General features: G+C 38.1%; 4 protein-coding genes and 1 non-coding gene across 6 annotated transcripts; 2 read left to right on the top strand and 3 right to left on the bottom strand.

Moving 5' to 3' along the window:
* Positions 1–3,369: 3,369 nt before the first annotated feature.
* LOC130715476 (uncharacterized) lies at positions 3,370–8,443 on the bottom strand. The gene is made up of 3 exons (XM_057565582.1): positions 8,328–8,443; positions 5,680–7,429; positions 3,370–5,369 (listed from the first exon to the last, which is right to left on the bottom strand). The coding sequence occupies exons 2-3, from the start codon at positions 5,959–5,961 to the stop codon at positions 4,563–4,565; spliced, it is 1,089 nt and encodes a 362-aa protein (XP_057421565.1). The 5' UTR covers positions 5,962–7,429; positions 8,328–8,443; the 3' UTR covers positions 3,370–4,562.
* Positions 3,746–4,418, bottom strand: LOC130713293 (uncharacterized). The gene is made up of 2 exons (XM_057563071.1): positions 3,840–4,418; positions 3,746–3,784 (listed from the first exon to the last, which is right to left on the bottom strand). The coding sequence occupies exons 1-2, from the start codon at positions 4,416–4,418 to the stop codon at positions 3,746–3,748; spliced, it is 618 nt and encodes a 205-aa protein (XP_057419054.1).
* Positions 5,296–5,402, top strand: LOC130716463 (small nucleolar RNA R71). The gene has a single exon (XR_009012075.1). It is a non-coding gene; the product is annotated as a small nucleolar RNA R71 (small nucleolar RNA).
* Positions 8,444–10,608: 2,165 nt separating the features above from the next.
* On the top strand, positions 10,609–15,261 carry LOC130715475 ((S)-8-oxocitronellyl enol synthase CYC2-like). Of its 2 annotated transcripts, none has more exons than XM_057565580.1 (2): positions 10,609–10,711; positions 11,585–15,261. In XM_057565580.1, exon 2 carries the CDS (start codon positions 13,987–13,989, stop codon positions 15,139–15,141), a length of 1,155 nt encoding a protein of 384 aa, XP_057421563.1. In that variant the 5' UTR covers positions 10,609–10,711; positions 11,585–13,986; the 3' UTR covers positions 15,142–15,261. The 2 variants fall into 2 exon arrangements, with proteins under 2 accessions (XP_057421563.1, XP_057421564.1); XM_057565581.1 differs by having other exon boundaries at positions 10,613–10,711; positions 13,869–15,261.
* Positions 15,262–16,789: 1,528 nt separating this feature from the next.
* On the bottom strand, positions 16,790–18,997 carry LOC130715477 (uncharacterized). Its single transcript, XM_057565583.1, has 2 exons — positions 18,404–18,997; positions 16,790–16,886 (listed from the first exon to the last, which is right to left on the bottom strand). The coding sequence occupies exons 1-2, from the start codon at positions 18,828–18,830 to the stop codon at positions 16,813–16,815; spliced, it is 501 nt and encodes a 166-aa protein (XP_057421566.1). The 5' UTR covers positions 18,831–18,997; the 3' UTR covers positions 16,790–16,812.
* Between the last annotated feature and the right edge of the window lie 1,418 nt (positions 18,998–20,415).

Raw genomic sequence — 20,415 nt, 5'->3', positions numbered from 1 at the left:
CTTAATGCGGAAATACGTGAATATTTTTTTTTCGATAATCTAAACAAGACTGAATTAAATAAAACCCAACAATAAACGATAATCAGAACTAATATACAATAATGATTACAGCCCCCGCTGTAAGTAGCTAGCCACGTCACGAGTAAACCTCCAGTGACGGGTAATAAGAAAAGTAGTGCCCGTAGGCAATATGTACAACCCAAACGGTAAGGTTAAGTGTCCGCAACACAAACCTTCAAAAATGAGAATAAGTTGGCCCATCGGCCTGAAACAAGACTTCCTAAGTCCAACCAACTCTCTATGATTCCCGTAAAGAAACCACACAAAAAGCTATAGGTGGGAAACTACCCTGTCCCAAAAGAAACAAATGATGTTCAGAGCTAAGACTCTACTCCTACACTAATCTCATCTTGAGGAGCTCACACCAGCATTAAAACCTACATGCTAGCATGATCGTCGTCCGAATTCGAAATCCAGAACGACCTAGTCTATGTACACCATCCGTCCTCCTCTCGCTACCGCGACGCGCTCCTGTTCCAGCATCCCAACCTAGTTCCCCCCGAAGGGTGAACCATCATGAACTAGCCCGCCAAAGACATCTGACAATGGGCGTTTGTCCGCCAAAGCACACACAGAAGACGCGAGGGTCAACTCCAAAGAATTATATAAATAATACCACCGATAGATACAGATAAGAAAATAGCCACTTAGGCTTATAGCTAGGGATAACATCCTAGGGTTGCATATTCCACAAAATCATAACGACAATAATAACACTTAACATGTTCCAATGTAAGATTATCAAATAGCAATCACACTCAGCAACTAATTCAGTATGCATGTTGCATGAAATGATATGCAGGTTAACCCAGTCAACCAATATGCAATCCGGAAACGGATGGGCATCAAACGGATCAATCCTAGCACCAGCAACGGTGGGACCATTTCTGCCCGCGTGCCTCTTACACCACACAAAGGTAGCCAGATCAGCCGTAACCCGTAGGTCTGCCATTTCGGTCTGCTACAAGAGTCGTCTACAAACGCTCTTACACGGCATTCCGGGTCTTATGACCATTTTGGAAACCGACGAGGTCCAGAGTACGTCCTGTGTTAATACCTCATTAATGTTGCATGAATGCAAGATGATTAGTCAAACAACGTCTCCGATCTCACTCGACACGTCGCCACGTGTTCTAGCTAATTTAATGTCTCTAAAAGCTTACCCTAAGATAATAGTCGATTCTGCGACAAAAGACAACACTTCTCAACAACACATAACACATGATGATCTCCAAATCATCCGACTCATCTCAATCCGATGGTCAAAACTGCTCAACGAGCAAGAGTATCAACATACTCGGAAACTATCAATTTCCCGGACTTATCCCCAGGATAGCCCAACAACACACACACAGCTGCTCCAACAGCACAACAACAATAGCTGCTCCAACAGCACAACAACAACAGCTGCTCCAACAGCACAACAACAACATACTCAATACCTCTCAACTTTCTCAACACTCGGATCCGACGACACTTCTCGTTTTCCAAAACTAAGATTTGACTTCCAAGACTTCCTTTCGAGATTGTTATCATTACTTAAAGGTTTAGAGGTTATTTAATGTCTTATGAGTTTTCCTTATAAAATAGATTCCATTTTTGTCTTATCGCAAATCTTATAAGTTCTCGGGATCTCCTAATCTCAAATCACTTCCAGAGAATGTCTCGATCCACTAAACAAAAACAAGGCCTGAACCTCGTTCGTCCTATCAAACTTTCTCAAAACTCTCAAAATAAAATCGGCATGACCTGCCCGCAATACTCACTATACAGAATCTCAGATTTCATTGCAAAAGCATAATTAACTCAGCACAATCAACCAACATGTCATATATCAACATATCATGCAATAACCACGTAGCACTTAGCATATAAAGCATGCACCACACATCCTAGATTACCCACATAGCACATAGCAGGTAAGTCAATCTCAAAATCATTCAGTAGATGAAACATCTACATTGTCAGCCGAAGCCTCAGAAAACATTTTTCCAATCAACCACAAACAAGTGCATAAACAGTAAATCAATGTCGAAAGCATCGACCCTAAGCATTAACTAAAGATTCAGTGAGTAGCCCTCACCTGAAGATTCTCTAGGATTCTCTTCGGATGCTCCCACACAATCAACTCCTTGCTCTTCAGGAAATTCCTCAAAATCACCTTTAGAACAAAGCCACATAAATCAATCACAATGAGTCAGAAACTCATCAAACAATGGATACTAGGGTTACTCGAAGTAGCACATACTCTGAGGTACGATAATCTAGCGCGAAAGAACAAGTTTTTGAAAAATGAATTTTCCTTCCTCCCCCTATAGCTCTCGGCCACTATTGGTAATTGGGTGGGTCGATTTTTCTTCGATCAAACTTGGTTCCTATGCTTTCATTAGCCGTAACTAAGGGTATTCTAAACTCGGAAAAATTATCGGATCAAAAACTGTCGCAGGGGTATTTTGGTCACTATTTTTAACTTAGAATTTCAAAACTAAAATCCCAAAAACCAAATTTGACAGGGACGTCACTAACGACGTTTATGACAACTAATCCTACTAGCACTAAGCTAAGGCGATAGTTTTCAGCCTAAAGGTTGAAGCTTTACTCCAAAAATGGGTATTTAAGGCATAAATTGATTCCGGCGGAAATCCGGCGACATTACGGAAAATCTAATCCGGCAGAAGTGATCTTGGGCACGTAGGGAAGATGTTTAGAATCAAAAATGAACTATTCAGGATAGTTTTGCAAAAAACTCAAAACTATCAGCTCAGAAAAGTCTATAGAAAAGCTATGGAAAAAGCGATCAGAGGTAAGGATTAGCGACTATACCTCGAAACCTTGAAGTAGCAACTGATTAATCGACGATCAAGCAAGAAATGAAGAAAATCTCTTCTCCTCCTTCTCTTCTCAAACTCGCGGCCTCCTTGGTGAAAATGGGTGAGTTTTTGTGTTTTTTCTTCCTTTCTTGGCTATATATAGAGGTTGGCAAAACGCGGTAAAATGAAAGTTTCGCGAATCTGATTTTTCCGGCGTCATTCTCCGTGAATTCTAAGATAGGTTTTGGCAAAAGAATTCCAAAACTAAAAAGAGGTTTCCTTGTATTTTTGGCAACTAATGCATAATCGGTGTAAAACTATTTTACCCGATAAGTTGCTTTTTGCATCGGATGTCGGAATAGAAAACTTCCTTCTGAAGAAAGATTGGAATCATCAAGAGAAATGGGTGTATGCGTGTGGAATATTCATTTAAAGCTCTGAATAGAAAAAGTCTTCATTGTCGAGTGATTCTAGGGTTTTGAAATACCAGGGTTTCGGTTTCGGCAAACTTCCGATGATTGGAATCGGACGTTCGTAGATCCTAGAGTTTCGCCTTGAAACGATTGTGATATATGGAAAAAGAGAAGTTCTGACATTTCTCTGAAGATTTGTGGAATTAGCTTCCATCGTGCCTATAAATGAAAAACTAGATATTTCCTAGGGTTTCGCCCTAGGTTTAAGCGTATAACGATCGTGCTATAACTTTTATCGATTATGGTACAATCCTTAGACTTTTCCTGAACTTTCTCCTTCATAAATTTATTTCCTCTACTCAACTCTTGTCCAGGTTTTTCCTTTCACGATACATCAAGCCTAATCGTAAATGGAAATCTCTTCCACTTATTCTAAGCTTAAAAACTTGGGTCTTACAGTTCTCATGAAAGGTCTTCCCAAAATGATAGGAACCTCATCCTCTGGAATATCAATAACAACAAAGTCAGCAGGAATTAAGAATTTATCAACTCTTACCAAAACATCCTCTGCTATGCCAACTGGGTATTTGACTGATCTATCTGCTAGCTGCAAAGACATCCTGGTTGCCCTCAGCTCCAAGCCACCTACCCTTTTCATCATGGATAACGGCATAAGGCTAACACTAGCTCCCAAATCAATCAGAGCTTTTCCCACTGATATATTGCCAATAGTAACAGGAATTGTGACGCTCCCAGGATCCTTTAGATTCTCAGGAATGAAGTTTTGAATGATGGCACTACAGTTGGTACTCAAGTGAATTACCTCTTCATCCTGATACCTCCTTTTCTTTGTTAACAATTCTTTCAAGAATTTTGCATAGGTTGGCATTTGCTCCAATGCTTCTCCAAATGGAATGTTGATTTGCAGCCTTTTGAAGATATCCATGAACCTAGCAAATTGCCTTTCCCTATCAAGCTTTGTAGGAACATGTGGATAAGGAAGTTTCTTTTCCAGTGGAGACTTTTGGGTGTTTCTCTCTTTGTTCTTCTCCTCATTTTTTTCTCCTTCCTTATTTTTCTCACCACTACTTCCTACTCTTTCTTCCACATTTTTCTCACGAATCTTTTCTCCCATATTTACATCTTTATTTTTCAATACCTCCTTCTCAATCTCTTCATTCTTTTTCTTTCCTTCTCTTTCCTCATCACCCTCTTCCTTTTCCCTCACAGCTTCACCAACATCTCTACCAACCTCCTTTCCACTCCTTGTAAAAATTGCCTAACAGTGTTCCTTGGGATTGGGCTCAGTATTTGCTGTAAATTTTCCTTTTTGATTTTCAGCCAATTGTTTAGCCATCTGTCCCACCTGGATCTCCAGATTTTTAATAGAAGCCATGGACATCTGCATAAATTGGTTCAAAGTATCCTCCAATTTTGCAGCGCAATCTGGTGGTGGTTGTTGGTACTGTGGATTCTGCTGGTATTGTTGATTTTGATATGGTGCTCTATTAGATGAGGGACCAGCATCTTGCTTCCAAGGTTGGTTGTATTGCTGGTTTCCTCCCCTGGGGTAGTTGCCTTGATACTGACCCTGCCTTTGTTGGTTCTGCAGATAATTCACATCCTCCTCTTTCTGGTCACAGCTATTGGTTGGGTGATCACCTGTGCAAGCATCACATCTGTTCACTTGCCTCCTAGAAGAGGAATCTGTCATTTCCTTCAGCTGCTTGGGTAAATCTGCAAGTTTCTGCTTCACCTCATCAAGTTGTTGCTGCAGTTGCTTGTTTTGAGCCAAGACAACATCAGTTGCTCCTAGCTCAAGCATTCCGCTCTTCCTTGGTGGACCTCTATGATGTTGAGTTTGTTGGTCATTTAAGGCCATAGCCTCAATGATTTGAATGGCTTCAGTTGGTGTTTTAGCCATTAGAGATCCTCCGGCTGTGGCATCTAGGATTAGTTTGCTTTGTTGGTGTAGGCCATTTCTGAAGATGTGAACTTGGGTTTTAGCATCAAACCCATGATTTGGACATTTTTTGAGCATAGACTTGTATCTCTCCCAGGCTTCACATAGGCTTTCACCTGAAAACTGAGAGAATGTAGAAATAGCAGTTTTAAAGTCCATGAATTTAGATTCAGAAAAGTACCTAGCCATGAATTTTTCTTTCAAGCTCATTCCAGTCAGCCAAAGTTGCTTTTGGCTGATCTAAGAACCAATCTTTAGCTTGGCCAATCAAAGTTAAAGGGAAGAGCCTCAGAAATACGGCTTCTTCCTCGGCTTGTGTGAGCCCAACAGTGCCACAGAGTTCATAGAACTTTGTGAGGTGTGTGTAAGGATTTTCATGGTCCAAACCAGCAAATGGATTGGCATACATTAGCTGCACTAATCCCGATTTTACCTCTGGTGGTCTTTCATCATTCCCAGCAACTCTACCAATTCTGGTCATGTTCCGAGGAGTGAAATTCACAAACCCGATGTTTGTGTCATTGTTGACAACTTCTTCCTCCTCAGCCATTGTTTCTTGTTGATTGTTTGAAAAGATTGTAGAAGATGATGCTTCTTGCTCCTTTCTTTGCTTGGCTAACTGTTTTCTCTTCTTTGTTTTGTTGTTGTTCCTTCTAGCTGTTCGTTCTATTTCTGGATCGAACAATAATTTTTCAACTGGAACTTTTCCTCGCATTCACAAAGTGAGACAACAATCTAACCAAGAAGATTAGTTGAAAAAAACAAAAGAAATATATATACAACATTTACAATTGCTTAAGTTAACCATATTAAAGCAATGCTTTTTGTATTAACACAATTCCCCGGCAACGGCGCCATTTTTGTTGAAAGATTTATTTTTCTTGCCTAAATTTCTCTACTATTAAATTTCTTTCAAAATCCAATTGTAGAATAGACGGGTTATTGTCGAACCACAGGGAATTGAAATACAAATGCCGTTCTTCAGTGATGATTACTTAAGCAATAAGTTTTTCAAAGAGTTTGTTTGTTTGTTTTGTAACCAAGTTCATACAATAGATAATAAAGCAAAGTAAGCAATAAAATGAGATTTAAATTGTTACAAGTTGAGAAAATGGTTGGGATTAGTTTTCACCAATTGATTTATGTATCCTATAATCTCATACATGAATCTTGTCCTAGCATGGATTTCATCACACCAATTCTTATCTTTTTTATTGATATCTCACATAAAAAGATCATTAATTAACTTCCCTAGCTATCAATGTCTTGCATAACCAACAAAGCAATTTATCGATTCAGGTGTTAAAGACTATGAATCCTAACTCTATGTCTAGCAATTAAGATTCAAAGATGAAACAATCTATATCAACTTAACATGTAGCTTTCACTCACATACCAAATTCAAGATCATGTTTTAAATGGCCAATTCCAAAACAAGCATTAAAAACAAAATTACTTCATTAAAATCATGCATAGAACAAGGATTCACATATGAAAATCAAGATGAATACATAATCAAAAGGTTACAACTAATCCCAACACAAGGAGTTTAGCTATTCATAGCCATGAATAGCTTAAAACTTACAAGGACAAAGATGATGGAAGAGGAGCTCTAAGAAGCCTCCTAGGATCAAGAACTCAAGAATACACTTATAGAATGAAGAGGTAAGAAAGACTTGAGAAGGGATGACCATGAAGGAGAGCTTAAGGGTCTATTTATAGTATTTTTGAGTGCCAAAACCGTGGTGATGGTTGGCCTCTTGATCATGAATGCTCCACTTTATTTTTCTTTAAATCTTTTGCTTTATCTTTTGCTTTTGTCTTTGTCCCCCATTCAAGCCACTTTAACCACACCTTGGGACCTCCATTATCATCATGAATCAGCTGATAATCACATTACTTCATGTGGGCTTTGTCCCTTCATGATTGTGGGAAGAATTTGAGTTTTGGTCCCTCAACCCGTGGGTGTTGGACAGCTCAGACCTCTTTTAGAAAAACGGTCATTGTGATGTGATTAACCGTTGGATTGGCCTATAATTTGGATATGTTGTTCCCAACCCATTGATCTTCAATATGAACCGTCGGATTGTCAAGAAAATGTCTGAGTTGTGAGAAATGGCTCCCGAAATAAGCACCAGAAAATCTGAAGCCAAACTGCATTCATCCTTCTTTAGTCCTTTGTCCTTTTTTTACATTAAAAACACTAAATTAGAAACAAATCATTAAAACTTAACATATTATTATTATAATCCTTTTTTTTTATTAAATTCTAACCAAGAAGAGTTAATTTGATATAAAATTAACATAATTATCAAAGATAAGTGCCGAAAAAGTTATGGAAAATATGGTAAATTTGGCACTTATCAGTGTACAGACTTAACCCGGTTTTAATAATTATCGAACCACAGAGACCTGAGGATTGAATCTTTAGTTTCTATTGCCAAAGTTTGAAGTGAGAAAACAATAAATAACATATGCAATTGAGTTGATTGTGTAGCAAGGTAAACAGTGATATGATAAGTAAAATATATAAGAGAAGAATGCTTTGGGTTTATAATTCACTAATTTAGGGTAAGTAGCCAAGTTCTAATTCATGTTATTCTCTAAGTGAAATCTAGATGATTTAATCTCATTAATTACTTGTCGATTTTTCCGTACGAGTAATCCTTTTAAGCTAAAACCAGTCACAATGTCTTGTTATTCCGTGAATTAACTTAAAGCATTAAGAAAGATAAGTCGGATCAACAAACTTGAAGTCCATCCCTATGTCTAGTGTAATGAAACAAATCAAGTAACTTCAAAACAGGTTCCCTAATTCCAAATCTCCGGTCGGTTTCAAAGAAATTAGTAAGAGGCTAACATGCATACAAGCTTGAATCAACGGAAGGAAGCTAATCCTAGGCTTGTTTAATTCAGTGAGAAGCAAGCATACATGAAAGCAATAAGTTCAAAAGTTGAAGTTCTAGCATAAAGATAACATGAGTTAGAACAAGGATTTATAACCTACTCATTTATTAGCTTCATAAAAACCCAAAACATAAAGAGTTTAGCCAAGCATGGCTATGGAGAACAAGATCATACCTTTGGAGAAGGCCATGGCTTGCTCAAAAATGGAAGAAGAAACTAAGCTATTACAAGAGAAACTAGAGCTATTTTATGCTAGAATGATGGTGTGAAGGGATAATTACAATGGAAGCCAAGGGGTCTATTTATAGCAAAAAAAACCGCCAACTTTGTTTTGGTAGGTGAGAAACTTTGTGCAACATGACTAAGCTTCCATTCTCTTCACTTTTGAGATATTCTTCATTATTTTTGCCTCCATTCAGCCCTTGAAATCATCTTGTCCCCCTTGACTTGATTTTTAATTGATTTTCGCAATTCTTTAATCTATTTGGTAGGTGAGAAACTTTGTGCAACATGACTAAGCTTCCATTCTCTTCACTTTTGAGATATTCTTCATTCTTTTTGCCTCCATTCAGCCCTTGAAATCATCTTGTCCCCCCTTGACTTGATTTTTAATTGATTTTCTCAATTCTTTACACCATCTTTAAGCCACCAACAAAGTAAACAATGGTAAAACAATTTGTGTTTCATGACTAGGCTGCCATAAGAGCTTCTTTTCCTTATTTTTCTCCAAGATTTTTAGGCCATCTCCTAGCCTTGTCTCTCTTGTGATGTCTCCACTTGAATTGGTCAAATCTTTACACAATTATCAAGCATGATTTCTTTGTTTTTATCACAAAGACTTGGAAACTTTTCAATTAACAAAGCTATTAAGCACATGAGTGAGACAAGGTTAGGAAAATCAGAATATATCACAATAATTTCTAGGTAGAGAAACTTAAGTGAATGCCCAAGATGCCCTTAAATGTTCTAACATGACCAAAGATGCAAAGGTCGCAACTCTAAGGGCCAAATCCTCACTAAAACACACTAAAAGGATTTAAAAGCAAATAAAGTGTAAAATTATTAAAATGATAATGCAAGACTCAATTTACTAAGTTAAAAACAAAGAAAATGACAATTAAAACACTTAAAATTAACAACAATCTCAGGGTCATCACACCACTATACTCAACGGCAGCTTGTCCTCAAGCGGAAACTCGAGTAGCTTGCCCTCAAGCTCAAGTCATTTCTTTCCAGTTGTTCAAACGTTACAAAACAGAATACCTTGTTTCCTTGAAATCACAAACCTTAAGCACACATGAATTAAGAAGTTAGTAACATGAAACTTTGAATTAGGAACAAGAATTTACCAAACCTCACCGTTTGAGCTCTCAACTCACCTTTCTGGGGTGCTCTAACTTGCAAACACGCAGCCTTGGTTCTGTAAATCAATCAACTCAATAAAATTGCAATGAAACAAGAATCTGTGAGACTTCAAGGGTTGTAACATTGGCTAGGGCTAAGGTAGGATAAACATTGGATTACAAGGGTTCAGAAATTTCAAGAGTGATTTTCCTTTTTGATTAAGACCGAGCAAGACAATTTTTTTTTTCAAGACTCAATTCTTTTTCTTTTGCATTTGCTTGTTCTTTCTTTCTTAAGCACTTTTGCTTTTCATGTATTCAAGCATTTTTTCTTTTTACAGCTTTGCCAAAGAAGAGAGTCATTTCTTGATTTAAACCTGCTCAACATATTTCCTTTTGGAATCACTCAAGAGTTCATTCTTCAATTAACCTGGGTGCCAAAGAATTCATTCATGAAGCTCAAAGTTGGGCAACTAGGGGAATTTGAAGTTTGACAAATCTCTGAAGCCTGAAAAATTCCTACCAAGTCTCTTCAAAGATTAATGTTCCTTGCAAAAATTGAAATGTATGTCAGAACAGAACCGGGTGTATGCAAACAAGTCAGGAATCAATGTAAACACACTCAACACTCTTCAAGAAGTTTTTAGGGAGTTATAGTGAACCACCCTTTTTTTGAAATTCAAGTTCCAAAACAAAGTTCAAGTCATTTTCCAATCAACAATTCAGTGTGCAAAAGTTTACTAAGAGAGGTATTTACAAAACAAAAGTGGACAATCCAACGGTTAATCACGTCACAATGACCGTTTTTCTAAAAGAGGTCTGAGTTGTCCAACACCTACGGGTTGAGGGACCAAAACTCAATTTCTTCCCACAATCATGAAGGGACAAAGCCCACATGAAGTAATGTGATTATCAGCTGATTCATGATGATAATGGAGGTCCCAAGGTGTGGTTAAAGTGGCTTGAATGGGGGACAAAGACAAAAGCAAAAGATAAAGCAAAAGATTTAAAGAAAAATAAAGTGGAGCTTTCATGATCAAGAGGCCAACCACCACCACGGTTTTGGCACTCAAAAATACTATAAATAGACCCTTAAGCTATCCTTCATGGTCATCCCTTCTCAAGTCTTTCTTACCTCTTCATTCTATAAGTGTATTCTTGAGTTCTTGATCCTAGGAGGCTTCTTAGAGCTCCTCTTCCATCATCTTTGTCCTTGTAAGTTTTAAGCTATCCATGGCTATGAGTAGCTAAACTCCTTGTGTTGGGATTAGTTGTAACCTTTTGATTATGTATTCATCTTGATTTTCATATGTGAATCCTTGTTCTATGCATGATTTTAATGAAATAATCTTGTTTTTAATGCTTGTTTTGGAATTGGCCATTTAAAACATGATCTTGAATTTGGTATGTGAGTGAAAGCTACATGTTAAGTTGATATAGATTGTTTCATCTTTGAATCTTAATTGCTAGACATAGAGTTAGGATTCATAGTCTTTAACACCTGAATCTATAAATTGCTTTGTTGGTTATGCAAGACATTGATAGCTAGGGAAGTTAATTAATGATCTTTTTTATGTGAGACATCAATAAAAAATATAAGAATTGGTGTGATGAAATCCATGCTAGGACAAGATTCATGTATGAGATTATAGGATACATAAATCAATTGGTGAAAACTAATCCCAACCATTTTCTCAACTTGTAACAATTTAAATCTCATTTTATTGCTTACTTTGCTTTATTATCTATTGTATGAACTTGGTTACAAAACAAACAAACAAACTCTTTGAAAAACTTATTGCTTAAGTAATCATCACTGAAGAACGGCATTTGTATTCCAATTCCCTGTGGTTCGACAATAACCTGTCTATACTACAATTGGATTTTGAAAGAAATTTAATAGTAGAGAAATTTAGGCAAGAAAAATAAATCTTTCAACAGGGAACTGGATGAACAAAGAACAGATGGGTAAACGCACAACAAAGGGTTGAATTTATACAAAGCTGTAAAGAAGAGATTGAGGGGGAGGTAGGGCGTAGGCATACAACCTATAAAGCAACATGACCAGCTGGTTTTGAAAGCTTGCAGGTACCTACGAAGCATTAAAGGTGCAGCTATAAGCAAGAAAGCATGGAAAGTCGAAATAGGAGAACACGTGCTACATGAATTTCGTAGGTTATATAGCAACCAGCCAGCCATCTTCAAGCGAAAATTCTGCAATGGAAGATACAGCAAGGACGACACAGTTGTGCCTTGAATATAGCAGATGGGACGCACGGAATAGGGAATAGGGATGGGATGAAAGGTTGGGGCTAGGGCTGAATAAATTCGTGGTTGAGAGGAAAAAGCTTCTCTGACGGCTGTGTAGGGGTGAAGCTGACGGAACCCTATGCCAAGAGGAAGAACAGAGGGTGAAGCTGCGCAGTGAAGGGGGCCACCACATGATTTAATAGGCCCAGCCCAATAGTTATCCCGTCCAAAAAAAAAGTTGGTGCATGAACAGTGAATTTAAAACCTTCAATTGTAGGATAGAAGATGAGATAGCAAATTCATAAATGGAAAAAAATTATCGTAATATATATGATATGTTGAGACAGCAAACATACGTAAGATATGAAATAAAAAACCATCTAAAAAGTAAACGCAATCTGATGATCAAATAGGAGTTGTCTACGTATATGAACAATAGAAAATTTTGGGTTAAATAACTCAAAATTCCAAGTGAATCAATAACATTAAAAATAAGTGAAATATTAATCTTATACTACTTTTAATTTATTTATAAATAATTTTATTAGCGAATGGAATTAAGTAACTCTCATGAATTATTTAGCCAACCGGATCGAATATTGGGGTGATAATAATATATTTGGTTAGTGGTGCTGTGATCAGATCAATGTACATACAAGTAGTTATTTCAATGAGCTATCTTTCTTAAATTGAGTTACTAGCTCAACTATCCATGGCCTCTATATGCTACACGACGATCCTTCCATACTCAGATCCAATAGATCAACTTTTTTCCAAAACCATCCTGTTAACTATATTCAAATACTAACAAAAACAAACTAAGACTTTCACCACCATACGTAACCAGTTAGCTCAGCTCCTTTTCTAGCAATCTAATTTGTGCACGATCTCTGAGTGACTCTGTCTGATAATTAACTCCATTACAATTTCAGATACTTCCATTTTGATTGCTTCTCAAATTTAAGGCCATCATTTTTTTTTTCAGTGCAATGGAATTACTCCTCCTGTAACTTGTCCCCGGTCTCTTTTGTAGTCTCAAGATTTAAAATATTGATAAAAACTTTGTCTCCTATCCCATATATGCTGGCAAGTGCTCAGCTTTGCTTGGTCACTTTTTCGTTGCGGAGCCATATTGGGTTGTTTGCTAGACGGTCCGGACTCCGGATGCTTGCCTAGCACAAGCTCAGAGCATTCCCACAATGGCTCCTCACACAACTTGAGCTGAGTAAAATAGATCTAAATTTATGAAAGTTTGTGCTTGTAAGTAGCTGATAACTTTAACTCTCCTTTCCCGGATGCCAAGATATGCTCATCTCCTCGATTTAAGTTTTTGGGGCCCTCTCTCCTAGCTGGTTGACTGTCTTCAACCACTTGTCTTTTGAAGGCTTCGGCCTTATTTTTAGCTTTCTACAGTGTCGCTATTAGCTTGTACCTTTGGGCTCAGCCCACTTTGAATTAATGAAATTCAATCTTTGTCCAAAAAAAAGCTTTTAAATAATGATATGTTTGATATGTTATATCATATAAAGTAGTCTGATACTATATAATAGTAGTAGGTTTAATGGGAAAATATCTGTTAAAAATTTAATACTATTCGGTGCATGACTGAACAGTACTAGATTATTTATTAACTTATATAATTATATGTTCGGTGGAAGGTCATAATGACTTTAGAGAATTGAGGTGGTAAATAATGGTGGTGCGGGTCATGGTAGAAATGGAGGTGATGGTGACAGCGATGGTGGGGCAGCTAAGGAAATCATAAGCAGCACTAATTTCTCGTTTTTACAGCTTATAAATCATAGTTTTGGGTGGCTTTTCAGCAAATTAGTTAATTAACTAGTGCCTGAGTGCCTGACTTGCTTTATGTGTAGTCAATTGTAAACAATAATGCGCGGATCTAGAGGAGAAACGGGCAAAGAAAACAAGTTACTATATAAATTCAACAGTTATTCTGAAGTTGAAAGACCCAATATATAGTAGTAAACACTACACACTGATCGATAGAAATTGAGGTAGTGGCCCGGTGACAGCGATAGTGGGGGCTAGCTAGTGAGGAAATCATGTATGTGCTCTCTAAATTCTCGGTTTTACAGCTCATAAATCATATTATCTGTTGCAGGTGCTACTCAGGAGATTTTAATGCATGGCTTGCTTTATTTGATTGTAAACACAAATATATGGCAATATATAGTACTATAGTAGCAGTACACTCTGATTCTGATAGATAATAATTCTTCATGGAGCACCAAGTTCCCGTAGCACTTGTAGTTGGAGTCACCGGGATAACTGGGCTAAGCCTGGCCCAAGCCTTGAAGCAGCCCCACTGCCTCGGCGGCGGCCCATGGAAAGTTTACGGTGCTGCTCGGCGACCACCTCCGAACTGGTTCCCTCTTTCCACCGTCGACAACTTCATTACCTTCAACGCCGTCAACTCCACCGACACGCTCGGCAAGCTCTCCCCCATTGCCGGCGAGGTCACGCATCTCTTCTGGGTCACCTTCCAGTTCCTCGGCGACGAAGAAGCCAACATCGCCGTCAACAAAGCCATGCTCCAAAACGTCCTCACTGCACTCACGTCCACTCCCTCTTCCCGCCTCACCCACGTCACGGTCCAGACCGGAACCAAGCACTACATGGGCCCAATCCATGACCCGGGCAACAAGTCCATTGTACTCAACGGCCACGCGCCACCGTTCCACGAGGACATGCCTCGGTTACCCTATCCAAACTTCTACTACGCGCTGGAGGATCTGGTTGCGTCACACGCGCCGTCGTTGTCGTACTCGGTTCACCGGGCAACCATTATAATAGGCGCGTCGGCAAGGAGCGCAATGAACGCGCTCATGATTTTGTCGACGTACGCCGCGCCGCCACCTCCGGTTGCCGTTCCGTTACCTGGGAGCAGGTACACGTGGGAGCATTTCTGCGACATGATCGACGCGCGCGTGTTGGCTGAGCAGCACGTGTGGGCGGCGGTTACAGAGCGCGGGAAGAATCAGGCGTTTAACTGCACAAACGGCGACGTTTTCACGTGGAAGAGCGTGTGGAGGGTTCTGAGTGAGGTTTTCGATGTGGGGTTTGTGGAGTTGGATGAGAGTGATGAGTTTGATTTGGTGGAGTTGATGTGTGACAAGGGTGCTGTTTGGGATGAAATTGTGGAGAAACATGGCCTTGAGAAAACCAAATTGGAGGAGATAGCGTGCTTTGAAGCGATCATGCCGGTGCTGCGGTTCGGGTTTCAACATGTGTCTAGCATGAGCAAGAGCAGGGAGTGTGGGTTCTTTGGGCATGCTGATACGTTCAAGAGTATCAGATTCTGGGTGGGGAAGCTGAGAGAGATGAAACTCATACCCTCCTACGAATATGTGGCTAAGGCTAATGGCTACCACTGATGTATAAGTCAGCCAGATCTCAATGCATTCCACCTTATACCCTATTATGTGATTTACTTATTTGTTTCTATAACTGTGCCCATTACATTTATATATCAAAACTCTTACATTTGCCTCCGAGTTCATTGCCCCTCTCTCCAAATTATAGCCGCAGAACCAATTAGTTAACCATTTAGCAGGATTTCAGGAAATTAATCAAATAACTAGTACATGGCCTGCTCTATCTGAGTAATTATAAGTTGTAACAACAAATTAAAGTACAGATTTTTTTTGAATCTATGTTTTTATTGCAATTCTACCTGTATTGAGAAAATGAAAATCCAGTGAAAAAACCCTTGTACATGTGCTATCAACTCTAGATTCTTAGTGCTTGAGAAACTTCTAATTTGTCATCGACATGATTGCCTTCTTGAAAATAATTTGTGCTGCAAGAAGGAAAATTGACACTCATCAGTGGCCTGTGTTGAATATGATTAATTGATTAAATCAATATTATGGTACTGAGACAAAGAGGCTTGGGTCATGTTAAAGCATGTTCTAATGAATTGAGAGTTTCGATCCCTTTGAGGAATCCACCCTCACTTGTAATTTTCCATTCTTTAACAATAAATGAGGATTTGATGAAGTCTGTGGAAGTGGAACATCTATAATCCTAGCATGATAGCAAAAGAACACAATTAAGTATATAGCAATCACTCTTAAATTTCTCATGGTAAAATGCATAAAAAAAGTTCAAATTCAAAACTTTATTTGCTTGCATAAGCAGAGGAGTTCAGGAAACTCCTAAAAGACACATCCTGATAACTCACAACAATGAGATTTAAACCCAGGTACTGTAGAAGTACATTGTACACACAGCTGAACCAACACAAATTATGGTTAATAAGATTCAAATATGTGGTTAAGTACTTCTATTATTTAGTTAATATACATTTGTTCACGTTGGTAAATATAAAAGATATATAATTAATATAGAATGGTTAATAAGATTCAAATATTTTGTTAATTGTACGTATTATTCAGTTTACAAAGTTTTAAAATTTGTCTTATAAAAAAAATAAAGGTAAGAAAATTGAACCAAATGGTATATTAATCAAGGCAACTCCCACATTTATTTAGCCAGTACGTATAGTAACTTTAAAATTAGTCCATATACATTTAACATAAAGAATACAGAAATTTGAAACTAAAATAGGATGGTTGGGGTACCCCACCTTCACAATTAAAAAGTTCATCGTTCTTATCAAATCGGCTAAAGATTTGGAAGAATATAATATAAAATATAAATAAATTTTAAATTATATCCGTCCAAATTTAGAGCGATAAATAAAAATGAAATAAAATAAAAGTGAAATAACACATAACTAACTGATTACATACACATGTTTTATAACCAAAGCTATTCACTACATGGTCTCTTTTTTCCGATGTGGGTTCAGACAAAATCAAAGACCTGTTAACTCATAGCATCAACTCGTAGCTTTTTTTCTTCATCCTAACAGGTTCCATCTGTTTTGTCTTGGCTCTCAACAAATGCTTCTGCACCTTTCCAGTAGCTGACTTAGGTAAGGGTCACAAAAGCACAGGTAGACTCACTCCATCTCTTATTCAAGGATGCGAGTACAGAGGAAAAACATGAAATTGAAATTCTAAAGCTATCACATGACACCATCAATTCAATCCTGAACCTATAACATGACACAAACCACATCTGCTCTGCTTTGCTTCACTTGCTACATTCTTCTCTGTTTCAATAGACGAAGAGCAGAAAGTCAATGAGGATCAAATATATCACTAAAACAAATGAACAAAAATAGTTAATGGTTCAAACAAAAATGCATTTTGATTCAAGTAGTAACTCACAAATGCATTTTATATTTAGATTCAAGTAGTTGGTAGTTACTCAGTTTTTAGTTATCTAAAGTGCATTTTTGAACAACTGTTACAAGAGCATTAACGCATCCTTTGCGTAGGTGTGATCAAAACAACAAATACTACACCAAAAATCAACACCAATCACAAGTGATGAGTGGAGAAAAGAAATGGCCTGCACTAGAGGTTTCAGATAATGGTTACTCATTTAGCACAACCCCATAATGGCCTGCACTAGTGATGCGTACAATGCAATGCCTCTTCTGTTTTTATGTTTATTTTTCTTTAAAATAACAAGTTGAATCTTTTGTTACATGGTTTGGTCTGTTTCTTTTAAAGAGTCCACATTGGAGGGAAATGCAATGACTTTTTGAGATGTGAGTCACCTTACAATTTTCTTTCCTTTTTCCGATGTGGGACTACGGATTCTTCTCTGAACTTTTTCTCCATTCCGATGTGGGCTCTGCTACTGTGCTACTTTGGGTTATTCAATCAACATTCGTAGCAAGAGCACTAACATATGGTCTAAGTTGGTGATCGAAACGGTAAATAATGAGAAGACTCATTTGCATACGCTTAGTCGGAAGCACACTGATGGAAAACTTAACAAGAGTTATTCTATCAGCAAAGTTCAGCACATGGGAACACTAAGTCGAGAGTCTCTTCTTCATGATGTTGCTTTGGGTTCAATTCAAGTTATTGACGCTGTTAAGTGTGTATTGGCTATAAATGTACGTGAAGTGTGTTTCACTAAGGATGAGTGCTTTCGTAAGACTGTGCTAGCTTGCATCCTTATGCATAGTTGGTGAATCATATTAGAATCATATGTGTTGTGGAGGTCCATTGTGTTCACATTCAGCGAGAAGCTAATCGGGTTTTTGACTGCTTGGCCAAAAACAATAGTGATCGTCAGTGTATTTTTTATACCGAATGTATGACTTAAAAGTTCAAAAAAATGAAAATGAAAATGCATCACTGCTCCTTTTAATCATACAAAAAAATTGATTATTACAGCGCCTATACAAGCAGCTGTTAATGGATGGTGGACTATGGCGGAGAGTAAAAAAACCTGCAATATTTGACAAATAAGGATGGTGGATCATGGCGGGATATCGGTCATGGTGGAGAGCCCAAAACCCGACATGAGATTCCACCAATGCCGATATTTGATTACACTGCTTACAAGTCATTGCATGAGTCTGCATATCATCTAAGCATCCAAAAGGAAAATAAACCTGAAGTTGAGGGAAATCCTCCCTAACGAGAAACTCAACAAAGCGCGGTACAACACAAGATTGAATGACTTCCTCAATCTGAGGGTTCCATTGTGCAGCAAAAAATCAATAAAAACCCTGAGAATAGCGATTAAAGGTCAATTTTTCAAGGTTACCTATTGAAAGAAGCTTGCAGAACTGCTCAGTGGCTTCCAGCTGCAGATTATTATCAACCGAGCAGACCCCATTAACCATTGAAGGAGTACACTTGTGGAAGTGGGGTTCTTCTATCCTGAGTTCTGAGCTGAAGGGTGGAAATTGGAAAAGGAAGAAGAACGAGGATGATGATGATGATGATAAGGGTTGGGTTTTTTTAACTACGATGATGGAATAATGAAATAGAAAGATGAAGAAAAGAAGAAGAAGATGGTGATGGAAAATCGCCATGGACATAGGCAAAGGTGGAAGAGAAGAGAAGAGAGAAGCTAAGCCACAAAAACCCTTTAGAGAATAGCGATTAAAAGTGAATCGTTTAAGGTTACCAATTGAAAAAAGCTTGCGGAACTGCGAGGTGGCTTCCAGTTGCAGAGTATTAATTATCATTTATCAACCGAGCATACTCCATTAATTTGTAGTCCCACATCGGTAGAAAACGTTGTGAGGAAAAATTCAGTCCCACCTCGGGAAGAGTAGAAACGTTGTGAGCAGCTTTGGTTATAAAACCAAGTGTGTGGAATCTTGTTCGAACCGTGACGGGAATTCGTTTCTAAATCACACCTTCTTATGTTCAAGTATAGCGTACCGTGGTAATGAGCGGCGGTTGTAGTGACCATGGTGGTTGGATGGTGGCGATAACTTTCCCACCGCCGTCAACTGTTCGTTATGGTCATGGTCACTGCAGCCCCCTGCCTAGTGGTGCCCAAAACTAGTCAATTATTGTGTGCGAACTCACAAATAATGCACATTTTTTTCTTTGTTGCACGATTTTCACATGTGGTGTACTTTTATTTAACCCTCCACCATAATATACCTTTCTTTTATTTTTAGTAATGTATTTTTATCATATCAAGTTCCATCATCTTACCAATTATATACCTTTCCTTTATTTTTGTAATTATTAAACACACAAAAAATAATGTTAAGATGGTGAAATTTTAGTTTGTTTTTACACTTAAGAGAATCTGAACATAGATCACTGATAAAAGCCATTCGGTTAACAATTGCTGCTGCCACCCCACAAGCAATTCATGTTCTGGTCTTCTTCACAAAGGTCCCACTGATTATGAGATTGAACACTACTACCTTCTAAATTCTAATAGCATGTCAGACCATTGATAATTGTAAACAGAGTTCACTGAAGAACAGCTTTTATGAAGAAACATGAGTGATTAAGCAAATTAAACTAAACTTATTTAGGCTTCAAAGTGGACAGCACAGCACGTACAGAAAACAAAAGTTACACAACATTGTCTACTTTTTCGATGTGGGATCTTCCAGATAAATACTTTCACATCAGCAGAGATCCTATTAACTCAAATATAAATAACATTAACTAGCAGCTTTTTCATCATAGTCACTGTGATATGATTACATTACAACTTGATCATCCTAACAGATTCCATCTCTTTGATTTTCTTTGGCCCTCAGAAAATGCTTCTGCACCTTCCCTGTAGCCATCTTAGGTAATGGTCCAAAAACAACTGATTTTTGGACCCAATAAGAAGGCATATTGGCCCTGTAGAACTTGAGAATATCCTCAACTAGACGCTGCTCATTACTAGCATCGACTCCTGGTTTTAGTGTCACAAAAGCACACGGAGACTCACCCCACTGATATCTCCAGTATTAATGTAGAACTTATAGAATGCGAAAAATGCCAAAGAAATGATACTTTCTCACCAGAGTGTCAAAGCATAGGCTTCCCCTAATATGTGCTGTTATTCTTGAGGTGTTTAAAATGTCCTTTTCTGAATGTTGATAAGAACTTAATTGAGGTCTTTGCAAAAGGTGAACAAGGAGCATGTACTGCTTCTTGCTGCAAGGGCTTCCAAGACTGAAAATCCAGGTTTCTTTTGCTAGTTTCATGTTTCAACTTTGAGTAGAAACTTTGCATTTCCTTCCCTGAGCCCCTTGGCAAGAAAACAGGATTGAATTACATGAGGTACATTAGGTAAAGAAGTCTTGTATT

This window comes from Lotus japonicus, chromosome 4, assembly GCF_012489685.1.
Source record: "Lotus japonicus ecotype B-129 chromosome 4, LjGifu_v1.2".
Taxonomy (NCBI): domain Eukaryota; kingdom Viridiplantae; phylum Streptophyta; class Magnoliopsida; order Fabales; family Fabaceae; genus Lotus; species Lotus japonicus.
Note: the sequence above shows the minus strand (reverse complement) of the source record. Positions and strands in the feature narration are given on the sequence as shown.

Excerpts from the sequence above, each read along its gene's own strand:
- LOC130713293 (XM_057563071.1), bottom strand. The coding sequence starts at position 4,418 with ATGGGAGAAAAGATTCGTGAGAAAAATGTGGAAGAAAGAGTAGGAAGT. Across the intron at positions 3,785-3,839 it reads GCATAGCAGAGGATGTTTTG|AGGATGAGGTTCCTATCATT; the intron begins GTAAGAGTTGAT and ends TTGATATTCCAG.
- LOC130715477 (XM_057565583.1), bottom strand. The coding sequence starts at position 18,830 with ATGATAATTAATACTCTGCAACTGGAAGCCACCTCGCAGTTCCGCAAG. Across the intron at positions 16,887-18,403 it reads CTGCAAGCTTCTTTCAATAG|AGAAGAATGTAGCAAGTGAA; the intron begins GTAACCTTGAAA and ends CTATTGAAACAG.
- LOC130715476 (XM_057565582.1), bottom strand. The coding sequence starts at position 5,961 with ATGCGAGGAAAAGTTCCAGTTGAAAAATTATTGTTCGATCCAGAAATA. Across the intron at positions 5,370-5,679 it reads ATGATGAAAGACCACCAGAG|TTTTCAGGTGAAAGCCTATG; the intron begins GTAAAATCGGGA and ends ACATTCTCTCAG.
- LOC130715475 (XM_057565580.1), top strand. The coding sequence starts at position 13,987 with ATGGAGCACCAAGTTCCCGTAGCACTTGTAGTTGGAGTCACCGGGATA.